Source organism: Octodon degus, unplaced genomic scaffold (assembly GCF_000260255.1).
Source record: "Octodon degus isolate 3935 unplaced genomic scaffold, OctDeg1.0 scaffold00028, whole genome shotgun sequence".
In the NCBI taxonomy this organism is placed as follows: domain Eukaryota; kingdom Metazoa; phylum Chordata; class Mammalia; order Rodentia; family Octodontidae; genus Octodon; species Octodon degus.
Window position 1 is genome coordinate 7,870,126 of NW_004524604.1, and position 12,718 is coordinate 7,882,843.

Below are 12,718 nucleotides of genomic sequence, written 5' to 3' on the forward strand. Positions count from 1 at the left end.
AGGAAAATTCCCCTTTAAAAGTCAATCATTGATCTGCTAAACTTTAAATCCCTATCAAATGTGAAAAAAAATTTTAAAAATAAGAAATTACACATTTTTACACAGAAATTTAGAAATCTAATCATACAACATTGTAACAGGACAGTCCTATGACATTTTCTTCTTGTCTCTTGTCTTCTCTTATTACCAGAGAGACTATAGCAATAATTGACATAACATTAGAAGCAGTACGCAGTTAGGAGACCAGAATGACAGGCACTCCAAGTATGGCTCTAGTATTACACATTGCTATCCTCAGTGTAGTTGCTTAGTTCACAGGTATCAGCATTCAATGAGAAGAAAGATTTCTACTAATAGTGTTTAGACAAGATACCATGTCTGCATCTTGTACTATGAATAACTACTATGAAGACAACAATATACAATGTATTAATTATTGTAACTGTTCTACTAACCTGTTTTGAAACTATCTCATTGCTATTTCTTTCTCAATAAAATTAATTTAAAAATAATAATAATAGAGGCCAGGGAGATGGCTCAGGAGAATAAGTGCTTGCCTGGCAAGCACAAGGGTCTGAGTTCAATCCCCGGTTCTGCAAAATAAATAAATAAATAAATAAATAAATAATAATAATAATAAAATAAAATAAAATTTAATCAATTGGGCTGGCCAAATAGCTCAGCGGATTAAAGTGCTTGCAAGCAGGTGCAAGGGCCAGAGGTTTGATCCCCAGGCCTGCTGTTCTGGTCCCGCCACCAGCGCAGGCTGAGATGGCAATTGAGACTGGATGAAGTAGCGCGTGCCTGTAATCCCAGCTCTTGGGATACTGTAAACAGATGGATCACTAAGAGTCTGATCTACTAGTGACACCCTGAACACTCTGTAGATCCTTCCCTAGCATACAAAATAAATTAAAAAAAAATTTTTTTAAAAGCAGTATGCTAACTTTTGTTACTCTCACTCTCCTACTATCTTGTTCTGAAATTTTGTATCATATTTATTTATTTTAATGTGGCCAGCTCAGCTGTTCCTGGGGGTGGGGCTGGCATGGCATATGGTGTGGGGAATCAAACCACAGTCCCTGCACTTTGCCTGAGCTTACCTAAGCAGGCGCTTTAGACCGCTGAGCTATTTTGCAAGCCCGTATCATGGTTTTTGTTTTTTTCTCTTTAAAATAAAATTTAAAAAACCTTCCCTTTGAAGCCATTGGGGTTCTTGTTTTGTTTTCTTTGATTAGCAGCTAACACTGAGAAGAGCTTTATGCAACAATTTCTTGGAATAAAAAAAGAGATTCCCTTTAACAGATGCTCCTAAATTTTATCCATTGGGTAAACTGAGAGTACTCAGTGCAGACACAGCAGGTTGAACTCCTCTTGTGAGGCAGGTATCAAGCCCCTGTGTGCAGGGCCTGAAGCGTGTGCTCAGGGAGACTGGGCTGGACTTGGCTGGCATGGGGAGACCATGCAACAACCAAGAGCGCTGTGCGGAGTAAATGCACTAATCCGCAGTGAAGAACTTCTTGGTCTGCCAAATGCTCAGTATGTTATTCACATGGTTACTCAATGACTAACTGAAACTAAATAACTCATAACCAAAACTTCTCCTTTTCCAGACATTCAGAAATACATTCCATGCTACCGGCTTTTCAGGTGAGTAGTGAGAGCAAGTGAGTTCTACAAGTGATCTCTGTAAGTGGAAGAATTTTTAAAGTGACCTGGCACCTTAGGCACCAGTCATACATGGACTTGTTTTTTCTTTAATTTTGTGTATTTGGTACAGGGTTTCACTATAGACTTGTAGTGATCTTCCTGTGTCAGCTTCTTGTGCTGGGATTACAGGCATGCACCACCATGCCGGGGGGGTTTCAGGACTGGCATGGCATGCATGTGGTACCAGGAATTGAACTTGGGTCTTTGTACTTGCCAGGCAGGAGGAGCTTAGACAACTGAGCTATCTCCCCAGCCCCCCTGGTGCTTACCTAGGGTGCAGGCTTGTGTTCTTAACCTATACAGGAGTAGAACTATTAGCTCTCATAGGCTGGATTTTTTTAACTGAGGAGTAACATACACATAGAAAAGCACACACAGGAAGCTTTATGATTTATATTAAAAAAAATAATTGCAGTCACGCTGCCAGTACACACATAGAGCCAGGTGGGCATATGGTTAAGGCGTGTTTTGGGGACATGGCAGATGAAAAGTTTCACCAAGCCTTTGTGTTTTTGTATGAACTTTCACACAGTTTTGTGCTTTAATGGTGGCAAAGTAGACCCCAGTGAACTGTTTTCATGTGGCCCTCAATCTAAAAACGTACTTTTGGGGCCAGGAGTGGTGGTACAGACCTGTAATCACAGAACTTGGAAGGCTGAGGGCAGAGGCAGGAGGATCCTTGTGAGTTCAAGAACAGCCTAGACTTCATAGTAAGACCCTGTCTTAAAAAAAAAAAAAAAATTAAGGCTAAAGAAAACCAGAGGGATCATGCCCACTTGAAACCATACATGGTTAGCAAAGCTCTAATTACATAATCCAGCCATAAAGGAAAAGTTTGCCAGCCCTGCAGCAATTACTACTTCTCACACTTTCTCACTGGAATATCCCACTTTGTGTACCATAAGAATTCAGGGGAGGTACCTGGGAAACATCTCACTGAAGTTTAAAACTAAGTCACTTCAAAATTAACTTGCCAGAGACGGCATGGTGGCACGTGCCTGTAATCCCAGCTCTTGGGAGGCTGTAAACAGGCGGATAACGAGTCCGATCTAGTAGTGAGACCCTGAATACCCTGTAGACCCTTCCCTAAAATACAAAACAAAAAAAAAAACAAACCAAAATTAACTTGCCAGTGTGTTGGCACACACTTGTAATCTCAGCACTTTGAAGGCTGAGGCAAGAGAATCTATGAGAGTTCAAGTCCAGGCTAGGCTACATAATGAGACCCTATGTCAGAAAAACAATGGGCTGGGAGATAGCTCAGTGGCATAAGTGCCTGCCTAGCAAGCATAAGGTCCCAAGTTCTATCCCTGGTACCACAAAAAAAAAAAAAAACCAAAAATATATATGAACTTAGGAACTCTGCACAGCGTACCTAATTTCTGTATAAAAGTTGTGCCCCTCTTCCCTCAAGCTTGACCAAAAATCTGTGCTCCACACATGTGCGGTATCCCCTCAGGCTCCTGCACCCTGGCATGAAACTCAGGCCTCAGAGCAGCTCAGGAGACAGCAGTAAGCTGTTGTGCAGCTTTCACATTGCGACATGAGCAGAATCAAGGGATTTGTTTGATCAACTTGGAATCTTCCTTTGATATCTGGTGTCACTTTGTTTTGTCTGTTTTCCCATTAAAAATGTTTTAATATAAGTCCCTATAAATTTTAAAACGTAAAAATACTGCTAGGGTTCTATTCAGATTTATGTAGCTAAATGTTTTCATGAAATACCAGTAAAACCTTTTGTGATAAAGGCTATTTTAACTAACATTTTACCATAGTAAAAATAGAAGTCCAGGTGTGGTGGCGCATATCTGTAATCCTAGCACTGGGGAGTCTGAGGCAGGAGGAGCTGCTGCAAGGCTGAGGCAGCCTAGGCTACATGAGTTCAAAAACAGCCTGAACTACATAGAGAGACCCTGTCTCAAATAACCAAGAACAAACAAAATCAAAATAAATATTATTAATCCAAACGCTAAAAGGAAGTATACCATTCATGGTTAAAATCTTTTTTGTTTGTTTTGGATTTTTTTTGTGGTACTGGGGATCAAACTCAGGACCTTGCACTTACCAGGCAGGTGCTTATGCCACTAAATTCTCTCTCAGGCCCCTGAATCTTTGGATATAGCAGACATTTCAACTAGAGAAGAAAAAACACCAAACTCAACTACCCAGGACACCCACTGACTCCTCCAACACGGAGCTTTGGGAGCCAATGGTGAACACATTTGTCCTTTTGCTAACATACCTCAGTTATGCACTCAATCATGTTTCAGTAAAGAATGGTGATAAGCAAATTGAATGAGTTGGTTTATGAGGTTATTTTTGGTACCTGTATTTAATGGATAGTTTAATATTTCGTTTTAGGCTAAAAACATACAATGTATATACTTGGCTCTTCAGATTTCTCCACTTCTCCTTTTTGCTAGACACCACCTGTTTCTGCCACTTTAAGTCTGTTAATTTGTGAACTTTCTCTGTTCTTTAGAACTTTAGGTGACAGGCAGGTAGGTATGAACTTTGGTTGGGTATTCTGAGTCAGGAGTAACTAAGATTAAAAATGCAAATAATACCATTCAGATTTCTAGCTCATTTGAAATGTCTTTCATTTTGACTTTCACAGCTTTTATAACTCCTCAGGTGAAGTCAATGAGCACGCACTGAAGAAAATACTTTCAAAGGTCAAAAAGGTATCTGGATTAACTTTTTACTGGTTTTATATCCATTATTTTCAACTCTTAAAAACAGTGCTTGACATAACTTTTAAGCTGTACTTCGTGCTGGACAGCGAAGCAGGAGAGAAGGCTCGTTCTCAGCAGTCCAAGGAGTGTGCTTAGGACACAAAACCAGGCATCAGCAGTCTTGATCTCATCCTTCGCTTGGCTCTTCTAATGATGCTCCCTTCCCCCCACACCCTCACCAGCAGGATTTATCTAGAGCTTAGTCCATTTCTTTGAGACAGGGTCTCTGGTGTTGCCTAGGCAGGGCTTGAGCTCCTAGGCTCTGGGGACTCCGCCAGCCTCCCTGCAGCCGGGATACAGGTGAGCACACTGTGCAATCAGGGTTTTCTTAGAGCTATCTGCAGGGACAGTTTCCTACATAGCACTTGATGACAGATCTCGACAACAGGGTGGAGGCTCAATGGAAAGTTAATGAGTAATCAAGATGGATTTTTCTAGCCCCAAAGTGAAGTTTTTTCAGAGTACTTTTCTACTGAGACTTTTCTTCTCCTAAAACTTACACTTGATCTGAAAATTAAATATAGTAAAAGAAGTTTTATGTTCCAAAATTTATTTTACGTTCCAAAATTTTGTTGAAAATGCTTGGGAGTTTTTCACAGTTCTTTTTTTTTTTTTTTTTCCAGAACCAGGAATTGAACTCGGGCCTTTGTGTTTGCCAGGCAAGCACTTAATTCTACTGAGCTATCTCCCTGGCCCCTCACAGTCCTATTTGACTACTTTAAAAATATACTTGTAAAGATGCCTTAAATTTTGGGGGGCTATTGGGAATTGAAATCAGGACCTTGCACTTGCCAGGCAGGTACTGTGCTGCTGTGTTATAAATCCCTGGCCACGTCTTATTTTAAAACAAATTTATCTGTTTGATACTGGGTCTCACTGTGCAGTTCAGACTCATAGTGATCCTCCTGTCTAAGCCTCCCTAGAGCTGGGATTACAGGTGTGCACCACCATACCTAGTTTCAGCGGCTCATACACTGTGCCTGGGTTCTGGCACAACATGTAATACCAGGGAGAATTGAACTCAGGTTGTTTCACTCCCCAGGCAGGTGTTTAGACCACTAAGCTATCTCCCCAGCCCAGATTCCTTAATTTTTAAAAGAAGAAAAAGTTTTAATTTCTTCAGCTTAAATGTGCAAATGTAAAATTTAGTTGCTGATTCTTATAAATTCACAGACTCTTCTGAATCATTTTTTACAACTGTTTTTATTAAATGATATTTTTCCAGTTAAAAGTGACTTAGTAATGCTAACAACACATTTAGCATGTTACAGTTTATAAAGACCCTGTCACATGATCTTAACACTGAAGCCTATGTCTTGGGTGAGTGAAGAGTACTCCCACTAAATGTCAGGTAAAAGTTATAGGGATCAGCTTAGCTCATTTAATAAACCAAAAATGCATGCAGGAAATTGTTTCTAGGGAGTGATTACACTGGTATTATTTCATATAAATTTTCACTAAAAATGAAGGTGGCAAGAGAGCAAATGCCCTAAGAAACTAGGATAAGTTACTTTTCTCCTGGTAAACTACATGGGGCAAAATTGTGGCCTTCCCACTGAATAGAAAGTAACTTAAGTGTAAGTCAGTTTGCAAAGCTTGTAACTAAGGGTAGTCTTTGCATATTGATGTCCCAAGTCTTGTTATTAGGAAAGCAAGCTAATTATGAGCTATAGAACTGAGGCCCTTATCTCTTTTTTTCTGTATTCTTTCAGAATGTGGTAGGTTGGTACAAGTTCCGTCGTCACACCGATCAGATCATGACATTTAGAGAAAGGCTGCTTCACAGAAACTTACAAAAGCACCTTTCAAGTGAGGAACTTGTGTTTCTCTTGTTAACACCAAGCATTGTGACAGAAAGCTGTTCCACTCATCGGCTGGAACATGCCTTATACAAACCGCAGAAAGGGTAAGTGTTGCCCAGCCTCTAGTATGCCTAGTACTTGACAGTAGTTTTTGCAGCTTACCAAGGGTTTATCCAGTGTTGCATTAGATTGTCACAGTAACTCTATGAAGTAGATTTTGCCATCTGTTAATCATAAATGAAAACATGAAGCCAGGCAGAGAAACTTGGAGCCAGTGTAATGACTTGTATCCTGGTACTGGTGACTCCCATTTACTTACTGCCTTGTTTTGGTATTAAGAGTTTGAACCCAAGGCCTTCACACTGAGCTACGTCCTCAGCCCTTTTTTTATTTTTTGAGACACGGTCTCACAAAGTTGCTAAGTTGCCCTGACTGGCTGCATACTTGTGATCATCCTGCCTCAGCCTCCCAAGTACCTGGGATTACAGATGTGCAACAATTTCACTGATCCAGTGAACATTAATACTGTGACAGTGCTCATAAAGCTTCAGAATTTGAACTTAAAATTTTTGGAGTAGGGATGCTCAGCCAGAACTGTTTTTGCTGTCTTTTGGGGGGTAGTGACCCTGGGATTCAAACCCAAGGCTGCCTGGATGCTAAGCCACCCTACCCTCAAGTGGAGTCTGTGTGGCCATGCTGGCTTAAAGCATGAAGTTCCCTGCCTCAGCCTCCAGCTAGCTGGACTGTCTTAAATGTATACATTCTTGGGGACAACTCACTCAGGCCTCCCTTCTGTCCTTTTCTTGGACAGGAGCTTTCTTTCCCCAAATAAATATATTCTTTTAACAACAAAAACAAAAACAAAACAAACAAACAAAAATATATATATATATATGTATGTATGTATGTATATGTATATATACATATATGTGTATATATTTTTTTCTTGATCAATTAAGACAAGTTTTTAACACATTTTTTTAAATGTCTTTGGTACAGGGTCTCATTACACAGCTTAAACTCATAGTGATCCTCCTGTTTTATGCCCAGTCTCAATGGCTGGCTCAGCACACCCAGGGGTGGGGCCAGCACAGCATGTGGTGCTGGGGATTAAACCCTCATCCCTGTGCTTGCCAGGCAGGCACTTAGACTGCTGAGCTGTCTTGCTGGCCCTTTCACACACTTTGCTACCATGCACATTTCACTTTTTTTTCCCTTCAGTCCTTTAAGACAGGGTTTCACTATGTAGTTCAGGCTAGCCTTGAACTACTTGGTAGCCCAGGCTGGCCTTGAACTTGAAGTGATCCTCCTGCCTCAGCCTTCCCACATGCTGGGATTACAGGTATGCGTCCCTAAGCCCAGCCACATTTCATAATTTTTAAAAGGAAGTTGCTTCATGTCAATTTTACCTCATAAGTAGTAAGGAATTTTTAAAAAATTCTTTAGGGAATCTATTCTGTTAGCTGTTGTTCTTTCTCTTTATTTAAAAAGTTATACTTACACATTTGACTTTCCAGACTTTTTCATAGGATCCCTTTAATAGTGGCCAACTTGGGCATGTCTGAACAGCTGGGTTATAAAACTACATCAGGCTCCTGTACATCTGTGGGCTTTAGCAGAGCAGTAAAAACACACAGGTAAGATTAATCATCTGCTTTTCCACCACTTACTCCTGTTTTTTGAAATTGTCTTATTATACAAACAACAACAAATAAAGATAAAGGGAAAATTGATTAAATGAATAGAGTACTCAAGCAAACCGGACTGTTTTTCCTACCTCCATTACAATCTCTTTTTTTGTTTTTATTTTTTGGTTTGAGACAGGGTTTCACTATACAGTTCAGGTTGGCCTTGAACTCACTTTGTGACCTAGGTTGGCCATGAACTCAGGGTGATCCTCCTGCCTCAGCCTCTGGAGTACTGAGGTTACAGGGGTGTGCCACTGTGGCTCGCTGCATTACATTCTCCTAGCACCCCTGTTGTACTATAAATTGTGGACAGACAACCAAGGAAATTGTGTTTTACAGCTCTGAATTTTTTATTTTTTTCAGCTCTGAATTTTTTAAAGAAGATGGTACTTTAAAAGAGGTACATAAGATAAATGAAATGTATGCTTCTCTGCAAGAAGAGTTAAAGGTAATTTTATGCCAAGCATTTGGAGGCCATTGTAGAATTCACAGCAAATTGATCATGATAGTCTTTTAGGGATAATCTTACTTACCAGGTTCACTTTGTACTCATTTAACTGCTATAAGAAAGATTGCTCTTGGAGACACACCACAAAAGTTTAATCTGCTCACAGTCTTACTGTGGCTGTGCCCTTTTCAGATGTTCCCTACAGGCTGAAAAGCAGCACTTATCCAGGGCAAGTTTGTTTTTGAGGCAGGGTCTCTCTCTATGTAGCCCAGACTGGCCTTGAACTTGTAGCGATCCTCGTGCCTCAGCCTCCCCAGTGCTGGGATGACAGCTGTGTGCCACCATATCCAGCTTTGGACACAGACTTATGGCAAAAGGAAGAGGCAAGAGGGCAGCTGGGAACCCACAAAACTCTTAGAACTTAGACCCACAAGCAGTGTGAACTTGGGCTTCACTGGCCCAGGACCAGGTACCCAGAACAGGCAGACACACAGAACCCTTTACAGGTGAGGAGGGAGAATATGCTTAGCAGCAGCACAACTGCCACAGCGTCACAGTGCTCTTGCTCTTGTGCGAGGTCTGGTCTCAGCAGGAGTCCCAGCAGGATGGTGTCGTGAACGAGAGACTCTGGGCCTGGGAAGGACAGAGGGGAGCTGGGCAAGGAGGCCCATGGCCTCTCAGAAAGCCTAAGCACAGTTGCCACAGGTGAGTGGATGAAGGGCCACTCCAGGGCTCTCAGTGTCACTGAGGGAGGGAGCTGCAGAGCAGCCATAGTGATGGCCACAGCTGGAGCTGCCCACTGTGTCCCCCAGTGACACAGCCAGGAGTGCTGGGACCACTGGTCATTAGAGTCCCTGGACAGCAGGGAGTAATGTAATAGGGTGTGTGAGTATAATGGGAGGCAGAAGTGTTGATGGCAGAGGCCAGTCTCACCTCAACCCGACTGTCCTTACCCTGCCAAGTCTCCCATTTTTCCCAATAAATATATATTCTGGGTTTTTTGTTTTTGTTGTTGTTTTTTTTTTTTTGCGGAACCGGGGATTGAACTCAGACCCTTGCACTTGCCAGCACTTATTCTACTGAGCCATCTCCCTGGCCCCTCAGATATATATTTTGATGCAGTTGACAGTTGTGGCAGTATGAATTGGTCAAGAGATTTTTAACATTTGATGTATCATTAAACATTTTTCATGTTGCTATATATTCTTTTATTTTTAGTGCAGTGTATACTTTTATACTTTATCAGATAAACTGTAATTCATGTTTTGAAGTATTGGAGCTTGTTAAGTCTAGTTCACTGCCAGGCATGGTAGCGCACACCTGTAATCTCAGCACACGGGAGGCTAAGGTAGGAGGATTGTTGTGAGTTCGAGATCAGCCTGGGCTACACAAAGTAAGCTCAAGGCCAGCCTGAACTGCATAGCAAGACCTGGTCTCAAAAAGAAAAAAAAAAGTTCATTAACAAACATATTACTTCTCGTATCAGTGTCATTGTGGTAAGAACATCTGAAATTCAGTTTCTTTGTATTTTTCGAGATACAGTGTATCACCTGTGCCTGACCTGCATCCCTGCTATCCCAGCACTCTGGAAGGCTGAAGCTGGAGGATCCCAAGTTTGAGCCTAGCAGGGCCACTTAAGAGACTTAAAAGACTGGGGGGAAAAAAAAATCCACACTGGAAAAAAAAAAAAAAATCCAACATACTATATTGCCCTTGACTGCAGACCTCTGGAGCTACTGCTGCCTCACCGGGATATCTTTGTTTGTTTCTGGGTTCGAGACTCAAGTTAGTAGTTAAAGCTGGCTTTGAACTCCCTGTGGAACCTAGGCTGGCCTCAGACTCAACAGTGATCCTCCTGCCCTAGCCTTCCAAGCACTAGGGTTACAGGTGTGTGCCAACACACCCAGTTAAATGTTTTTTGTTATGTATTTAGTACAGGGTCTCACTACACCGATCGGACTCGTGGCGATCCTCCTGTTTTCAGCCTCCCAAGCACTGGGATTATAGGCATGTGCCACCATGCCCAGTCTTAATTGCTGTCTCAGCACACCCTAGGGGCTGGTGCCAGCATGGCTTGTGGTGCTGGAGATCAAACTCTGGTCCCTGCGTCTGCCTAAGCAGACCCTTTAATCTACTACCTATCTGGCCAACCCTATCTCCAGTGCTTTTCAGATATTTGTTACTATTTCTGTATAGCTTTACCACAGCAGTTAATTCCTTGATAAGAAAACTTCTAAGTGAAAAAAAAAAAAAAAGCACTGGAGATCTTTAGAAAATAGCACAGTAAAACAAATGTCAAATATTCATCATACATCGCACTGAAAATTTTACATTATTTGGGAATCTAGACTTTTAGTACAAAATTTGGGGGAGTTATACCCTCGAATATTTTATTTTGTAGGATGTATGCAAAAAAGTGGAAGGAAGTGAACGAGAAGTAGAGATGCTAATGAAGGACGTAAACATATTAAAACAAGAAATTAAAAAAAGACAACAAGCACAGATTGAAGTAGCACGTAAGTAAAAAGTTCACTCTACTTTCCATGCTCTCTTTGCTATTCTAAATCATGAAGAGCAGAGCGTGGTGGTGCCCACCTGTTATCCCAGCACTCAGGAGGCAGAGGCAGGAGGATCATTTTGAATTGGGGGCAGCCTGGGCTACACAGTGAAATCCTGTCTTAAACAAAAAAATTATGGAGGAATCAGCTATTCTAACCAATAAGTTTGGCCACTTTGGGATTAATCCTAGCACTTGTGAGGCTGAGGTAGGAGGATTGCTGTGATTTCAAGGCCAGCCTGGACTACAGACAGAGCAACACCCTGCCCCTCCCCCCCAAAAAAAACCCCCCAGAAAATCATTAATACTCTTCGGTCGCACTGAACAAAGAACATGGTACTATAGTAGATATGCTATATTTAACACATAAATTCTACTTGCTTTTAGAATATTGTAGCATATAAGCAGGGTAGGGTGAACATGCACATAATCGTAGGATTCTGGTTAGGCTTAGGAAGAAGGATCCAGAGTTTGAGCCCAGCTGGACAACGTGGTGTCATAGCAAGATCCTTTCTCAAGAATAAAGATAAAGGGGGTTGGGGGGATGTCTCAGCGGAATAAGTGCTTCCCTGGCAAGCGCAAGGGCCTGAGTTCCACCAAAAAAAAGAGAAAAAAAAGAATAAAGATAAAAAAGGGTTGGGAATATAGTTAAGTGTGGAGGCCCTAAATTCAATCCCCAGAGCTAGAAAAGAGAGGGAAAAGAAAAGGAATTGTGGCATATAAATAGGAATTTGGGATTTATGTATGTCATTCATTCTTTGGATAATTGTTGAGATCTTTTTGTTGACAATTCTGAAAGCTTTTGGAACCAATATATTGAACTGTGACTTTTATTTTCTGAAAGCTTTTGGAACCAATATATTGAACTGTGACTTTATTTTCTTTAGGAGAGCACAGTGTCCACAAGGAACCTCAGGAGAACAATTTTCTTTGTCAAGCTTTACGGACCTTTTTTCCGGATTGTGAAATTCTCCATTCTTGTGTTATCTCTTTGAAAACCAGACAGATTTCTGAAAGCAGATGTGATACCACACACAGTCTCGATGTGGCAGACAAGCTGACCTTGATGGTAGAGTATGCTGACTCTCCGGAAGCCAGTCTGGCTAACACAGCAGAGGAGCCTAAACGCAGAGCTGTGGGCCCAGGCGATGGACAGCAGCTGAAGAAGTTGAGGCTGTCAGAGCCAGGAAACGAAGGATCTCAGACAGATACTGAGAGCAGTAACCAAGAAAAAGCCTTCACAACAAGTAGCCCAGAAACGGATGATGAGATGGAAAGAACACAGGATGCCAATGAATATCCAGAATCCCCCACGTTTTAAACCTTGTTACTCCAAGTTTTAACTTTGCTGAATGCATCACTCTGTTTCAGCCACTCACAGTGACCCACAGAAAAGCCAGCTCACTTTGACTGCTTCCAGCTGTCTGTGGTGCTGCCTGGGTGAGGCATTTGTTGCTACTATGGTTGCTTGCTTACAATACATAAGTAAGTTCCACTGCACTTATTTCATAAAGGACTTTTAATACTGATGCTTTTGTTATTTTACTTTTTTTTTTTTTTTATATTTAGTACAGGGTCTACAGGGTCTCACTATGTAGACCAGACTCATAGTGATCCATCTGTTTACAGCCTCACACTGTCTCAGCGCACCCTGGGAGCGGGGCCAGCATGGCAGGCCTGGGGATCAAACCCCCAGCCCCTGAGTCTGCCTAAGCAGGCACTTTAATCCACTGAGCTATTTGGCTGGCCCAGCAGTGCTAGATATTACACCCAGGTTA

General features: G+C 41.7%; 1 protein-coding gene across 1 annotated transcript in view; it reads left to right on the forward strand.

The window, feature by feature from the left end:
• The window catches only part of Abraxas1 (abraxas 1, BRCA1 A complex subunit), a 14,518-nt gene extending 2,065 nt beyond the window's left edge, over positions 1-12,453 (forward strand). The window contains exons 2-8 of the mRNA XM_004629272.2: positions 1,614-1,650; positions 4,328-4,394; positions 6,158-6,351; positions 7,765-7,884; positions 8,299-8,383; positions 10,785-10,899; positions 11,828-12,453. Of these exons, the coding sequence (XP_004629329.1) occupies positions 1,614-1,650; positions 4,328-4,394; positions 6,158-6,351; positions 7,765-7,884; positions 8,299-8,383; positions 10,785-10,899; positions 11,828-12,261 (1,052 nt within the window). The 3' untranslated portion in view covers positions 12,262-12,453. The remainder of the gene's footprint in view (positions 1-1,613; positions 1,651-4,327; positions 4,395-6,157; positions 6,352-7,764; positions 7,885-8,298; positions 8,384-10,784; positions 10,900-11,827) is intronic.
• Positions 12,454-12,718: the final 265 nt, after the last annotated feature.